Source organism: Neophocaena asiaeorientalis, unplaced genomic scaffold, assembly GCF_003031525.2.
Source record: "Neophocaena asiaeorientalis asiaeorientalis breed wild unplaced genomic scaffold, Neophocaena_asiaeorientalis_V1.1 scaffold14, whole genome shotgun sequence".
Lineage (NCBI taxonomy): Eukaryota > Metazoa > Chordata > Mammalia > Artiodactyla > Phocoenidae > Neophocaena > Neophocaena asiaeorientalis.
Window position 1 is genome coordinate 3,902,498 of NW_020175192.1, and position 16,324 is coordinate 3,918,821.

The following is a 16,324-nucleotide window of genomic DNA, read 5'->3' on the forward strand; positions in this document are numbered from 1 at the left end:
TCAGCTACAGAAAAAAATGTAGAAAAATACATCTATGACCTCTGATTATGAAATTATATCTTATGCCACACTTCCTGAAAATAAACTGTTACAAAAGGAACTATAAATACTTTGACTATATTTAAATGAAGAACTTCTGCTTTCACAAGGCAGAATGAGACAAACCACAACACTTGCAATCCATAACTAACAAAGATCACCCTCCAGAGTGTACCCAAAAACTTATTAAAGGCAATGAGTAAAAGATAAAAGACATTTCCAAAAATAAGGAAAGCCATGCATTTCACAAATCAGGGACACACGCGATGAGCACGCAGGAGCACAGGCCCTTCCACCCCCATCCCAGACACACAGACAGTTAACTCATTAGAAAACAGGGAGATGCAAGAGTGACATCATCAGCATGGCAGAATAAGAGTTTTCGACTGTCTTTCTCCCAAAGAACATTGTTTTAAACAGTCACCCGTGGATAAGACAGCCTTTGTGGAAGTCCAGGAGTCCAGCGAAAGGTTCCAGAACACCACTGGAGCAAAAAAAAAAAAAAAAAAATCTAAGAGTGGATGCACTGAAGAGGGTAAGAAGAATATTTCACTTTACCCACATCACCCCTTCCCCAGGGCAGCACAGCACAGGGCCAAGAGAGACCTTCTTGGCACACTCCTGAGGGTGGCAAGAGTGAGCCTTTGCAGATAGGTAGCGAGCAAGTACAGCGGGACTCTGTGGGATTGGGAGAAAGCAAACACACTTGAGAGTTTAGCACTGCCCTAGGGGAAGCAAAGGAAGAATGTCAGCTCCTGGCCTGGCTTTACAGGATCAAAAGAAGGCATGCACGACGATGAGTACTAGAAATTCTGCCACAAGAGGGAGCAAAAAGACTGGAGCAGGTGTATCCATAGACAGTGTGAAAAAGCCTCAGAATCCCTACCGGGGCTGATGGAAGGTATTTCTCTCCCTAAACCAGGTAGAGAACATCTATTAACGTGGGGCTGGTGAGGGACAAGAGCCACATAAAAACTCTTGCTTCTGGATCTGATGTGTGTACACTTGGGCTGAGAAGGGCAGTTCCTGAAAGCCAGTGCCATTATCCTCCAGGGAGTATAGAAGACCCCAGAAGACACCTGAGTTACGTCTCCCCCCCTTCCTTCCCTGTGTCTTCCTAGAGGAGTGGAAAAATGGCCCCATGGACTGCAGTTTCTGCCCCGATGGCCAAGCCCAGGTGCACTTAGTGGATGGGGCTAGATGTCTTTTAAATCTAAGTGACTCTCAAGAAAAATACAATGTCTGCTTTTGATTAGTTCACTCTCATCTCATTCTATCATAAGCATGATTTTTGTTTTGCTTGGAAAACCTAAGGAAACTTGCTTTTCAACTTTTCAGGGGTAGGGATGTAGGTTTTATACTGAGAAGTGGCCTTTAAACAAAACAAAACTCAGCAAATCCTTGCTTTGGGTCAGTACTAAAGCTACAGACCCAGAATCACTGCAGTATTTTCATATGACATCATTAATGTCCATTATGGTCAGCCTACCCAGAAAGGTAAGGCAGTCAATGCTCCATTACTGGCACCCAAAACAAAGCACTGTCGGTGCATAACTGAAATATATATCTGATGGACCTGACCACCAAACTATCTTTTTTTGGGTAATTCCCACTTTTTTTTTTTTTTTTTTTTTTTTTTTTCGGTAGCGCACCTCTCACCGCTGTGGCCCCTCCCGTTGCGGAGCACAGACTCCGGACGCGCAGGCTCAGCGGCCATGGCTCACGGGCCCAGCCGCTCCGCAGCATAGTGGGATCTTCCCGGACCGGGGCACGAACCCGCGTCCCCTGCATCGGCAGGCGGACTCTCAACCGCTGCGCCACCAGGGAAGTCCGTAATTCCCACTTTTAAAGCCACATATTTCCACTGAATGTCTCACCATCACCTTAAATGTGACATGTTTCAAAGCAAGTATTGGTTCCTTTCCCTGTGTTCCCTATTTACTTTGAAAATCAATCTGCCAACCAAGCAGAACCTGATTCAGTCTTCCAAATAACAGATCTTTGCCAGAGGCCTCATGACTTTTCTCAACCAGCTTTGAAATCATACGTATGTATATACCCTTGACCCCTCCTCCTGCCTCGGCTCACACCTAAGCTCTGCCAATCCTCAGCCCTTCTCCTTGGGGAGTCTTGTTTATTTCTCCTGTTGCTCCATCCCTTGCCCCATTCCTGGGTTTGGCAGCATTACTGATAGGGTTTAAGCAGCTATATATGCCTGGATGAGACCAGGGCTTAAATCTGAGTGTAAACAGGAGTTAAGTAGGCAAAGGGTGAGTTAGGAAGAATGTCTGAAGCAGAAGGAATAGTCCGTACACAAGCCTTGAAGTGGAAGAAGTTCTTTTCAGGAGCTAAAAGCTAGTGTCAGAAAGAATAAGTGAAGGGAAAGATGATGTGAAATAAACTAAAATTAAAATAGCCTGGGGTCAGTTCATCTTGGGTTTTACAGAATAGGTTAAGGATTTTGGCCTTATCCTTAGAATAATGGATAAACTACTGCTTTCGGTTGAAATCTAATGTGATAGACACGTGTAGTTTTAAATTTTCTAGTAGCCATATTTCAAAAGGTAAAAAAAAAAGGAAAAATTAATATCAATACTATATTTTAGTTAACTCCAAATATCGAAAATACTATCATTTCGGTATGTAATCAATATAAAAATTACTAATGTGGTTTATTTGAAATCCTGGGTATATTCTTATAGATTTAAAATTTATTTTATACTTAGAGTGCATTTTAATTCGATGCTGAATTTTCAACAGTTAAGTGAAAGGTAATCTTTCTAACAAAGAAGCTGCGTCTAACAGAAAAGTATGTGACACTGATTCAGTTTTTCGACATCAATTTCAATTAGCTAAATTTAAATACAATTAAAAATTTAGGGCTTCCCTGGTGGCGCAGTGGTTGAGGGTCCGTCTGCCGATGCAGGGGACGCGGGTTCATGCCCCGGTCCGGGGGGATCCCACATGTCGCGGAGCGGCTGGGCCCGTGAGCCATGGCCGCTGAGCCTGTGCGTCCGGAGCCTGTGCTCCGCAACGGGAGAGGCCACAGCGGTGAGAGGCCCGCGTACCAAAAAAAAAAAAAAAAAAAAAAATTTAGTTCCTCAATCACACCGTCCATATATAGCAAGTGTTCAGTGGCCGCGTGTGGCTGGAGGTTACCGTATTGGACTGTGCCAGGAGGGCAACGGGAGGGTTTTAAGAGTCAAAGTGATGCAACCTATCTGCACTCCTAAAAGTTGATTCAGGCTTCTGTGAAGAGCATGGATTCGACTAGGTAAAGGACAGATGAGAGAAAGGATTGAGAAGGCCACTGCAGGAGTGCTGGCGGGAGATATGATAGCCAGGTGCAGAGGAAGTGATGGTGGAAACACAGGGAAAGGAAGAGATGCCAACAGTACTCCAGAAAGAGACTTCCCTTTGTTGTAATGGAATGTTGTTTTACTTGGACCTATCCTTCCCCTGACAAAAACAACAAAAAGCTGGGTAAATGTGAAAATATCCTAAAGGCCATCAAAGAGCTCAAAAGACAGCAAGGAACCACGGAGCAAACATTGCAAGGGAAAGCAGAAACCCAGGGAGGTAGAAAACAAGACCAGCAGAGATAGCTTTCCCTGAAATCACTTGCCCATCCGGGCTCGCCAGGGCTCTGGTTTAGTGGCTTCTCTGTACGACGGGAGCCCTGGTCCCAGCTTTGGTGAGGAATTTTACACCAGACTCTCCTCATATTATCCACAGAGCCCCAAATGCCTATACTCACAACCTCCGAGTGAATCAGGGCCCCGCCGTACCCCCGTTTGCCACAGGAGATAGAATTAGAACTAACTTTGGCACCAAGCCAAAGAGGATTAAAAAAAAAATCTGTCCCTGAAAAGTCGTGACCTTTCCTTTTGCACATTTTCAGCCCAGGTTCAGTTGTCGGGTCCTTACTTGTTCAACATGATTTAAGATGATCCAGAATTTTAGAGTTCCAAAGAACCAGGAAGAACCAAATACAAATATTTCTCTCTCCTAGTCCCAAAAGCCTGCCTACAGATGACGTTTCAAAGACAATGAACATTACAAGGTGAAAACAAAATCAAGCATAGAAAAAAACATGGCAACCACTGTGAGGACTGAAAAAGAAAGAGAAGGTTAAAAAACAAGAAGGAAACAGAAACCAGTTTCAAATAGTAGAACAACCACATCTTTAGGCGTGACTTTGAAAATTCCTGGAAAGGAGGGTTTATACAGGAAGGGAGTACACAATTCGTGCTAAAGTTTGGCTCCGAAAGAAGAATGGTTGGGTAAGCTCCATCTGGGGGAGGACAGCAGTGCAGCTGGGCTCTATGTATCAGGCAGAAGAAATTCAACAACCATAAACCACAATCAATCACTAACAAATCCGTGTGATTCCTTACACCTTGCAGTTTTTATTGTTCATTACCATTTTTTTTTTTTTAATTGCGGTACGCAGGCCTCTCACCGTTGTGGCCTCTGCCGCTGCGGAGCACAGGCTCCGGACGCGCAAGCTCAGCGGCCATGGCTCACGGGCCCAGCCGCTCCGCGGCATGTGGGATCCTCCCGGACCAGGGCACGGACCCGTGTCCCCTGCATCGGCAGGCGGACTCTCAACCACTGCGCCACCAGGGAAGACTGTTATCATTTTTATAATTTTACTTTTCTGGTTACTGTGGCTGCATAACAAACCACTCCAAACTCGGTGGCACAGCATAACCATTGTATTACACTCGTGGACTCAGGGCAGGAATCAGGGCGAGACGCAGTAGAGATGGCCTGTCTCTGCTTCTCAGTGGTTGAGTCCTCCGCTGAGGAAATGGAAGAGTGAGGATGCCTGGAAAGTGGGAACTTAGACTCATCTGAGGGCTTATTCGCCCCTGTGCTGGGTGCTAACTGGAGCGCCTACAGTTGGCCTCCCTGTGTGGTTTGACATCTTCATTCACAGCCATGGTGGCCACAGAGTAGATGGAATTTTTACATGGTGGCTCAGTATACAGGGTGGCAGCTGCAACACTTTTTCTAACCTTGTCTGGGAAGTCACGCTGTGTCACTTCCGCTGAGTTCTACTGATCGCGAGCATGTCACAAGCCCGCCTACGTCACGAGCCAGGACACGGGCTTTGATGAGAGGAATACCCGGACCACATTGTGAAGGAGCCCTGAGGATGGATGGTGGTGTTGTGGCCATTTTTGAAAACTGCAGGCTGATACATTCATCTATTTCACTGCAGTGACTAGTAGTGAAACCTTTAAAATACATGATGTCGGGCTTCCCTGGTGGCGCAGTGGTTAAGAGTCCGCCTGCCGATGCAGGGGACACGGGTTCGTGCCCCGCTCCGGGAAGATCCCACGTGCCGCGGAGCGGCTGGGCCCGTGAGCCATGGCCGCTGAGCCTGCGCGTCCGGAGCCCGTGCTCCGCAACGGGAGAGGCCACAGCAGTGAGAGGCCCGCGTACCGCAAATAAATAAATAAAATAAAATACATGATGTCTGTGTGGGAAAATTTGCCTTTGGGGGACACAAGGGAAATCACCCCCTCGCCTGCCCAGGCCATCAGACCTCCTGTAGAGGATGGTCAAGAAAGCATCAGGGTTGGCCTGGGCTGAATACGTGACTTTGAAAATGAGTGCTAGGGAAGCATGTGAGAGCCAGACAGGGCTGTGCCACCTTACTGGGACACGCCCCGGGACAGGGTGGAGGGCCTCCTGTGACCTTCCAAACCACTCACTGCTGCTTATTCCTACGATCTGAAGACCCTGCAACGCGCCGCTAGCGGTCTTCACATCCTGAGTAATAAACGCAGGGCATCTTGCAAAACTAAAATCCATCTCACTGAGCTGGGAGAGCTTGTTTGGCAGGAGACCTACTGATGTGATAGGGAGGAATTTACAATTAAAAATCAGGGAAATGGGGAGATGTGAGTCAAACGTGTAAAACAGCGGCCTTGAATGGAAAGAATACATAACCCTGTGACTTCAGATGGGCTTCCCAGACAGTCTGGGGTGACAAATAAATCTATCCTTTGAATGAAAAGTCATAAAGCTGAGTACCATCCGGTCTCTGGCTCCCTCCCTCCTGCCCTATTTCCTACAAACACTCTCTTTTTCCAGAATCTGTTTTGTTTTCCAGTGAAGAAGGACTTAGGGAAACTGTTACTTAGATGCTTTTCCCTTGTTAAACAGATCACGCCCATTTTCCCCCTTAAATTTTTGAGATTCTTCTGCTAGGGGAAGTTGAAGAGCTACCCAGACATTGGAGAGGAAGGCAGTTGCCAGAATAATATGTAACCACTTGCAGCAAGGGTGGGCCCCTTAAGTGGCCACACTTGTGGTAACCCAGCCCTGCACTGGTCACAGAGGAGGGCTGAAGAAGCCAAGGTCAGTCATGTCCTCCGGTACCAAGGTCACTGCTGGATAAAGCAGGTACAAGCCATGTTGTGTGCCCTTCCCCTCCTCCCAAGCTTCGTGCAAGACCTCAACACACAAAGAAATACATGACGGCCGAAGAGAGGAAATTAGCCTAATCACATGAAAATAGAAAGACTATACCAGGAGAATATCCCTGCCAACTGAGAGATCATTTTCCAATAGTATGAGCAGCAGTTACCTAAAACAAAGCTAGCACATCAGTGCCATCTCATGGACGTTGCCAACCTCCAGGCCCTTTCTCCCCCGCAAGCGATCCCTCAGCCTTCAGGAGCCCCTTACCGTGCATTTGTCCCAAGGCTCTGGTGATGTCCTGAATGGAGAGCCTCAGTTGCTGCAGGGCTTGGAGCAGGGAGTCTGGGCTGGGCAGCAAGACGGCATTCACCGCCTGAACAAGGGCCTGGGGATGAGATTCAGTCTCACAATGCGTTAGCATTCACCGAAGGCCCATTGAGATGCAGTGAGCCTCAGAGATCGGGGAATCCAGGAAGGGCAGCCCTCTGCCTGCTGGACTGTGTGACAGGGCTCCCCAGGGAGTGCTCCTAAACTACATTTGGCCATGAGGTCCTTCTCAAAGGAGAATCTTCCTGGTCACCTCCCAGATGGACCTGGTTAGGTCTTTCTGGATCTTTCCACTGGCTGATACTTCGTGTGCTTCTCAGGGGCCTCACTCTGTCATTTTCCTTCTTTCTGCTTCTTGAGTTATTACACATAATACTCCTGCGTCTTGACTCCTGCGTCTTGACTCAGGACTGCCTCACCCCTGAGCTCTGTCTTACAGAAAATCAGAATTGTGGAGCCCTCAGCTCAGACCCCCCTTCATTAGCAGTCTCGACCTTATCTGAGCTATATTTGGAAGACCAGTATTTTGTTCTGTATCTTTCCATGGAATAAACACACGGATGAGAAGTAAAGTGACCACTTCTGAGAGTGCAAGAGGGAGCTATAACAATTGTAGCCCAATCTGGTCACCCTACAGTAGGTACAGTAGGCACCCAAAATATGCTTACCAGGGAAGGTGGTGAGGAAGGACAGAAATCTAACTTCAATATCTTCAGGCAGGGGGCATGGATTCTCTGGCAGACACCTGACCTTTCTGGGACCCGCCTGACCTCTAAAGGAATTCAAGTTTACAACCCCCAGGGCTAGGTAATCTCAAGGATGGTTCATTTTAACTCAGAGCCCTTGCGTGGTAGTTCCAGGCATCAGCATCTCTCTGTCTCTCTCTCTGCTTAATTCCTTTACATGACTCAGGTGTTAACTTTCAGACCTGTCATTTCCCTCGGAAAGCTTTGCCCGACCCTTCAAGTCTGAATTAGGTTTTAGACGTCTTTTCATGAAACACGGCACTTTTTTTCATGTTACTCCCTACATCAATGCACCCTCCTCCACAGGATCCTGAGCCTCTGTGGAAGCCAGAGCAATGTCTGTCTTATTCCCCCAGATCTCCCATTGCCTAGAACAATGCTTGTTTGTTGATGGGCAAACGGTCAACTGCATGTTTTACAGTAGTTGAGGAAAGGTAGATACCTCTGTGGTCCAGAACTTAAATCTCTTTGCTCAACTAACCAAGTAAGATGAGGCCTGTATTGATGAATTCACTGCAGGGAAAGGGCCTGGGTGGGAAGCAAAGCTCAGACTGACTTTTCATGCAGAAAAAAAAAAGTTCTGTGAGTGGGAAGATACCTTAATCCCGGGTACAGCTGCTTTCTCCACCAAAACAGTCACCAGTATAAAACCACGCAGGCTTTCTCCCCCTGGGAATAAGACAATGGGGTCCAAGTTCCTTGGAAGGGACATGACCACGTGGTTAGAAAGGTCTGGACACAGTGAGTACGCACGGCCCAGCGGTGGCCTCGAGTCAGGTAACTGCTATAGTCCAAGGTGGAACCAGAGTTGATGCTCTCCTCTCCACAGGGCAGCCCGAGGATGGGCCTCTTCCCTCCAGCAACATTCAGGTAGGAAAGAGACAGATCTGCTCCAGCCCAAGTTCACCTGAGGACTCCCAAGCTAGCATGGCCCGGATGGTCCCAAGTAGGGCTGATTCTTCACAGGGCCAGTCCGGGGCCCATCACACCCTTCCCGTTAGGAGCACAGTGTCTTAATGCTGCAGTGACCACAGGCAACAGCTAATTCCATGCTCCTTTCTTACAGACAGAAAACTATGGCCCAAAGAAGCAAAATCGCTTCCCCAGTTGCAATCCAGCTGCTTAGTCACTGGGCCTGGTCCAGAGCAGTTTCATAGCTCAGGCTAGTGCTCTCTCTCATTAGTCATTTCCCGCCCCCCCAAATTCTCTATTATAATAGTGAAAGCTGAAGACCGTTAGAGGAATCTTTCTTAAATGATCTGTTATCACACGGATTCAAATAGCCCAGAGGCGGATCCAGTCTACAAAACATAAAACTTCATTCCATAAGTCACTCCTGCCTCTAAAACATGAGAAGACATGAAAACCAAACACAAAAGATAACTCAGTCAGGGACCCCCGTAGTTTCCGCAGAGTCACGCTAGTGTGGGAAATGGGGTCTTCAGGCTTCATCTCTCCATCTTCTGAGCTACAGCTTTTATACTGAACCCCTTTATTGAGCTGAGGTTTGGTGACCGGAGAGGCAGTGTCAACTTAGAGGTTAACTGTGCTCCCTGGGGAAGCAGGAGCCTAAGAACATCTGGACCAGACTTGCCCCACGAGCTCCAGTCTATGTAATATTTCAAAGGGATTCTGTAGCTGTAGCAGCCACAGCCAGCAATTTGGCCTTTCAGAGAAGTTACAGTGAGACCAGAGATCTTCCTCAGATGATTAGACTTCAAAAAATCACAGAGAATTGGAGAACTGGTGGAGTTTTGGTGTTTTGGGGGGTTTTGGTTTGTTTTTTTCCTCTTCTTACATTGCATTTTACTTGTTTCATTATGTACAAATTGGAAAATGTAGTAAAGAAAATTAATCCCTTGATCTCTACAAAGCAGAGACAACTACTGCTAACTTTGGGGCTGTTGATTTGGGGTCCATTTCCTTCTACTATTTTTTCATGCATTTTTATATGTTTTATGTACTATACATACAATGTGGTATGCTTTCTCTTTTTTTGCTTGTTGGTTTTATTGTAAGCTTTTACAGTTAGCAAGGATCCTAAAGTGAGTAAAGGATTTCTGAGAACTTACCTGATTTCCAGGGGTCTAGTCCAATTTCAGTTATTGACAAAAGGAAAGAAAAAGAAGAGAACAAATCAGTTTGCAAACCTGATATGCCTTCTAGGGTCACGTGGACACAGGCATGCATACTTGTGTGCAAATGCACATGCAGACACACACACGTCGTGCACAGTTTGGATGTCACGGGTTGTGACTAGACCGTGGGCCTGAGGGGAGCAGAATAGACCACCCCAAATATGCCACTTAGGTGGATTGATTATTTTGAATTAAAGGTACTTGAGAAACAGCAGGTGCTAAAAGGACACTCGGACCTCTTTGTGCCCCTGAAAGTAGGAAATAAATCTCCCATGTGAAGGCCCCCCTCTCTGTACCAGGAAGTAGAGAGAGACAGCCTTATCACCAGAGACAGGAATTCAGGGCTGAGAAGCCTATATAAACAACCTTGTTACTTCTTCCCTAGTTAGCTAACCCAAGCCCAAAAGCCTGTGTCTCGTCAATTCTTCATAAATGCATTGCTGCCTCATCTAGAAGATATACAAGCTTCCGGCTTTAGTCGCATATTCGAGTCTCATCTTTTTATGGGGATCTAATACGTACAAAATTAAATGTTTTTCTCCTGTTCCCCTATCTGATGTCAGTTTGATTATTAGACCAGCTAAGCAGCCTAAATGGGAAGAAGGGCAAGGTTTTCCTCCCCTACGGTCCTCGGAGCAACAAAGAGGCAGATAGACCTCAATTTACATATCAGCCCCAGAGCATTTAGCCTGTGGCCATCCTGACAATTGAAATTGCTCCTTTTATATACTTGCAATTACCTGCCCCAATGTTTTCAGAGTGGGTTGAGAGGAAGCTCCTGGGAACTGTGATTTTTGAACTTGTGTTCAAGTTCACCCCTTCTTTGGCACCATAAATCGGGTAATAAATATGAACATCTCTAATCACAAAATAGCTGACAAAGCCTGGATTTTTCCTGCAGAGAGAAGGAAAAGTCAAGACTCTCCCTTACCCGGTTTTAATCTGTGCAAATCCCAAGCGCCTTCTCCAGCTCTTACCTTCCTGGGTTCCTAGTAGCCCAGTTGGCCAGAACCACGTCCGAGTGAAGCAGGATAGGAGGGAGCCCCAAGTTCCTGGAGACCTCGACCAAGGGAAGGGCAAGGGTTCTCGGCAGAACCTTGCAGATATAAATCCAGACAATTAGCACATTCTAGAAGGAATGCAGCAGAGGAAGCAATCTGTCTTTTATTCTGGCAATCTTGTGGTAGAGCAACGAGCCGGGGATAAAACTGGAATTATATGAGTGATCCATATACATACACCTCATTCTCATATTTATTCTGTTAACAACCTAGTGGATATATTGTTTATGAGTACGGTCTGAAATATATATGAAAATTACAAAACTGGAACACACACACACACACATAGAGTATAAAATAATCTCTGAATATTGTGCAGAGAAGGGCCTGAGCAAATGTTTAAGCATAAAAGGGGGCTGAGCTGATAAGCAGTGGGAAAAAATCTCTCTCTATCTATATACATATCTCCAGATAAATAGATAGATCAGACAGATATGTATGTAGCTATCTAGATATGTGTGTGTTTTTGTGTATAGTCTTAGGAACATATGCGTATGTGTTTGTATGCACGTGCGCGCGCGTGTGTGTGTGTGTGTGTGTGTGTGTGTGTGTGTGTGTGTGTGTATCCTCTCCTCAGGGAGAGGGATGGGAAGGATAGAACGCTTCATCAAATCCAATAACAACTTCGAGTAAGTCACCTCAAGACAGTCCCCATTCAACCCCTGAGTTATCCTAGGACACTCTAAAGAACCCTATATGCCCCCAAATCCAGAAAAACTCTCCGGACCCATGCGGGTACCAGTGGGGGACTCCAACCACGAACAAGGCTAAATTAGTCTAGATCCAAAAGAACATTCTTACGCTTCTTGTCTCCCACTTCCATTTTCCTTCCCCTTAATCTACTCAAAGAAGTCCAGCTTCTGCCTTAGTTTTCCCTTAGATCTTTAGAGAGAGTTGGGACAGAACTGTTTCTCAGGTAGAAAACAATAAAGAGCTTTAAAGAGTTGTCAGATTCAAACCTAAGGCCAGCTTCCCTTGGGGGGCAGTGGATGAGTAGGGCAGCGCAGAAGTGAGGTGTCTCCATAGTGAGGAAGCGAAAGGAGGAGATACAAAGAAGGTAAGAGATGACCCGAGGCGGGGTGGGGTGTGACAGGGGGCTCCCACCCCTTTCCCTGATTGAGGATTGTGGTTTGGAGAACGGAAGGAGGGAAGCCCATTGGATGTCTTGTCCTATGTGCCTAGATCTCAGACTTTCCAACATCAGACACATGACTCTTTTTAAAGAGTCTGAAGCAGCTCTATGCTTTCCTCTTCTCTCCTTTCTTACTTTCCTTTCTTTTTCTCACTGGGAGTCTCCTGTATTTACTTGAGAGAGAAAAGGTAGAATCAACCAAGCAAACAAGATAAGCACAGGCTGCTGACTCAAGAAGCAGGAAGTACTAGAACAAGGGTAACACCCTCATTTCTGGAGAATGTCCATTTATAAAAAAATGACACTAATAGGAATTTATCCTGCAGTCAGGGAAACAAAGATTTCACGTTCCAAGTTTCAGACTGAAACTGTAAAAAGTTATGAAAAGATTCAGAAGAGATTTACATGAACTATTAAGAGACACAGACCAATATTTGGTAGATAGCAAGCGACATGCAAGAAAGGAAGATTGGTGTTATAAATGGCAATGTGTGCTCTCCCCCGCTGGGGAAAGAAGGTTACATTAGTGAAATCAGAAGGTCTGAGCTGTGGCCCTGGATTTTCCACGAACTTGCTATCTGACCTTGGGCAAGGAATTTAACTCCTGTAGTCCTCAGCCATCTGTAAAATGGGCACAGCATTGCTGTACTTGCCTTATGGGATTGTGAACATTGACTGTGATTACGGATGTGTACAAGAGCACAAACTGCTGTAAAATGGAAATCATTAAGTTTTCCATGACACCTCAGAACTTGCCTTCAAATGCAGCTTTTCACAATTCTTGGAAGAGGGTGGGTGCCAGAAAAAAACAAAATTCAAAAACGAATGAGAGGCCTACCAGTTCTAAGGAAAATTAACCTCCTGGCCAGGGGAAAAAGGTGTTTTCATTTAAATGGGCCCTTTGTCCTTCCTTCACCTCATACCCACAGGAAAGAACAAGAAAGGACCCATTTTCCAGGCAAACAGAGAGCATTTGCCAGGTGCAGCAGACCTTTGTAGAAAGCGTCCTCCAGGTGCAGCAGACCTGCCAGATGACAGGACAGGTGTCCCTTTGTCCCTACCTCTTTGGGCTGTGCCTCTCCATCCTGCCAGACATATCCCATGGTAATAAAGGTTAGGACCAGGTGTGCCAGCCGCTGTTCCCGGTAACCCGTGAGGAACTGGCAGTTCAAGAGGGGCATCTGTTCAAGAGAATTTCCAGAGATTACCAGCTGCAGGGGTGTGAAGGGTGCAGGGGTTCTGTGGCTTGAAGGGGTTATGTTTCAGGGACGGGGATCCACACACCCCCCTTTCTACCCTGATCTTAGGACACTGCGGTAGAGGAGGTATCCCAGATGATATTGTTCACGAAGTACTTACACCAAATTTTCCCCATGGTTGTGCCGGACACTGGTCACCATCACTGACAGCTTGGTTAGAGTGTTCTAGAATAACTCAGTCCCAAGACTGACATCATTTATTAAACGGGAGTCTCCCGGGGCAACTTCTACAATCCTGCCTTATCAAAGCACCTCTGCGTAACGGGTACCATTTAACCCTAATAACAGCCCTGCTGCTGTGGGCGTTACTGTCTCTGTTTACTCTGTTTAATTCGTAGGTAAACGAGTACACGGAGGCCAGTGGAGTTAGGAATCCCATCAAATCACTTAAGGGAGGTTGCTGAGCGGGGAATAAGAGGTTGTTCAGTTCTTGTCCGAACACTCCCCGTGACCCTGTGACCTCTCCACGCCCGCTCCCTCCCTGTCAAGATGCGTCATAGAGAGGTGTAAAGGTGATGTCGTTGAAAGCAACACCCTGTACACAAGTTAGTTATTACTGACAGCCCTGCCTAAGCAAATATTACCAGTTTCTCAGTTTTCCCCCGGCCAACCCTGCCTGTCTCGGTTGATGTCAACAGCCTCTGAGCTCCAGCTTCCCTGTACCTCCCCCTCGGCTTTCCTCCGTCCCCTATCCCTTCCCCAGCTCTAGACACAGTCTGATCTAGTTCTTCCCATGTGCCCCTCTCCAGGATCCGAAGCGCCAGAAGGGGCGGCGGTGGATGTGTGTATCTCTTTAAGCTCTGGGCTCTTAAACGATGAGTGACAAGTGGGCTGGGACCGCGGTTCCCCACGCCCAGCGCCCGGCAGCCGGAGCCGCAGCCTCCCCGATGGTAATCCTTCCTCCGCTGGCCCCTAGGGGGCAGCCTTTCTGAGTCTGTCCTCACTGTGCCAGACTGTTTATTTCACCCTTAAAATTGGCTCTGAGATAGAATCGCGAAAGTTCTGTGCAGAATCGCGAAAGTTCTGTGCCTTAGGGTGTGTGTCTGTCTATTGGAGGGATTGCTGAGATGTTGCATTTTAACAGGAACCAGCCTGAGAATTATAACCACAGTTATAATGTATTCAGTTATTTCTTCAGTACTTATTCTAAGGCAATTACTAAAGTGTCCAAGGCATGGTGCGAAAAGCGTCCCAAGCAGGTTGATACTCCATTTCCCTCCAAACCCACAGGCCAAAACTGAGGGTCAGAGAGGGTAAGATATTTGCCCAGAGCCACAGAGCCAGGAGGGACTGAGCCAGGGTGCTAGTTCAGTTCTGCTGACCACAGCCCTGCCCTCTGAAGTCAGCACTGCCCGAAAGAAATATGAGAGCCATACGTGTAATTTTACATTTTCTATCAGCCACATTTTAAAAATAGCAAAATCCAAAAAAGCCCCAGGTGGAATTAGTTTTAATAACATTTTATCTAGGTCAATGTATGCAAAATGTTTACACATAATCAATATTAAAAATATCGAGATTTTTACACTCTTATTCTAGTAAGTCTTCAAAATCCAGCGAGTGTCTCACATGCCAACTTGTCCTGGCCACATTTCCACTGCTCAGTAGCCATGAGTGGCTACTGGCTACCTACAGTGCAGCCTCAAGGTAAAGGAATAAGGTCCCAAGATGTTCAGGGGTCACCTTCTATTTTTCCCTGCTCCGGATTTATAATCACCTCTTTCTCCGAGAAGCCCCAGTTCCATTTATTGGAAAAGAGTTCCAATAAATGGACACTGGGTTTGCTCTTTGCTAGTGGGATGCCACTGTTTCTAGATCCCTCACAGTGGACAAAGCTAGGAAATGTGTGTGTGTGTTCTGTGTGTGTGTATACACGTATTATGTACACATACATATAATGTTTGTTTACCCATCTATATATCCACAAAATGTGTGTGTGTGTGTATATATATAGACATTTTAGTATCATATGTATATATGATGCTAAAATGCTAAACATGTCAGACGTCTCCAACTCTTATCTGGTGTCACAGGTTGGTCTTATCTTTCCCCCCTTGCTAATATATAACTTTCATCTCTGATGGTGAAATATTATCCACTATTCATTTACTTATTTATTCATCCTAACATTGGGTTGGCCAAAAAGCTCGTTTGGTTTTAAGTACAAATAAAAGACATTTTTCATTTTCACGAAGAACTTGATCGAACAACATATTCGCTAACCAAACGAACTTTTTGGCCAACCATATATATATATAAATGTCACATGAATGGAATCATACAATATGTAGCCTTTTGGTTCTGACACGTTTCATTTAGCAAAATGTATTTGAGGTTCATCCATATGGTTGAATAAATCAATAGCTTATTCATTTTTGTCACTGTATAGCATTCCAATGTATGAATACAGGAGTCTTCGTTCAGACTGCTGTAACAAAGTACCATAGACTAGATGGCTTATAAACAATGGAAATTTGATCCTTAGGTTTTGGAAGCTGAAAGTCCAAGATCAGGGTGCCAGCATGATTGGGTTCTGGTGAGAACCGTTCTGCTGTCTTCTTGCTTCATCCTCACGTGACAGCAGAAGAGGGCCAGAGAGTCCTGGGGTCACTTTTACAAGGGCATTCATCCCATTTATGAATATCCCATTCTACTGTCATGACCTAATTACCTTCTGTGTTGGTCAATTTGATGTGTCAACTTGACTGGGCTAAGGGATGCCCAGATACATTATTTTTGGGTGTGTCTCTGAGGATGTTTCCAGAAGAGATTCTGGAAGAGATTGGGAGACGGAGTAAAGCCCATCACCCTCACCAATTCGGGTGGCATCATCCACCCTATTTAGGGCCTGAATAGAGCAGAAAAGTGGAAAAAGGGTGAATTTGCTCTCTGGTTGAGCTGGGACGGCCATCTTCCCCCATCAGCGCTCTTAGTCCTTGGATTTTCAGACTCGGACTGGCAATTACACCACTGGCTCCTCTGGTTCTTGGCTTTCCTGGGCCTCCAACTTGCAGGTAGAAGGAAGACTGTGGGACTTCTCCGACTCCATAATTGTCATCGTGCGAGTCAGTCGCGCCTCATAAACCTCTTTCTATATATCTCTGTATCTCCCATTGCTTCTGTTTCTTGGGAGAACCCTGACTAATATACCTCTCAAAGGCCCCAGCCCTGACAACAACACGTTGGG

General features: G+C 46.1%; 1 protein-coding gene across 7 annotated transcripts in view; it reads right to left on the reverse strand.

Moving 5' to 3' along the window:
* IDO2 (indoleamine 2,3-dioxygenase 2) overlaps positions 1-16,324 on the reverse strand; it is a 42,677-nt gene that overhangs the window by 12,023 nt on the left and 14,330 nt on the right. For 5 of the 7 annotated variants that reach the window (XM_024765111.1, XM_024765118.1, XM_024765116.1 and 2 more), the window contains 6 exons: positions 12,940-13,059; positions 10,663-10,781; positions 9,620-9,634; positions 8,146-8,245; positions 6,742-6,859; positions 464-523 (listed from right to left, as the gene is read on the reverse strand). In XM_024765111.1, the coding sequence (XP_024620879.1) occupies positions 464-523; positions 6,742-6,859; positions 8,146-8,245; positions 9,620-9,634; positions 10,663-10,781; positions 12,940-13,059 (532 nt within the window). The remainder of the gene's footprint in view (positions 1-463; positions 524-6,741; positions 6,860-8,145; positions 8,246-9,619; positions 9,635-10,662; positions 10,782-12,939; positions 13,060-16,324) is intronic. The other 2 variants (XM_024765117.1, XM_024765115.1) reach the window with 2 other exon arrangements.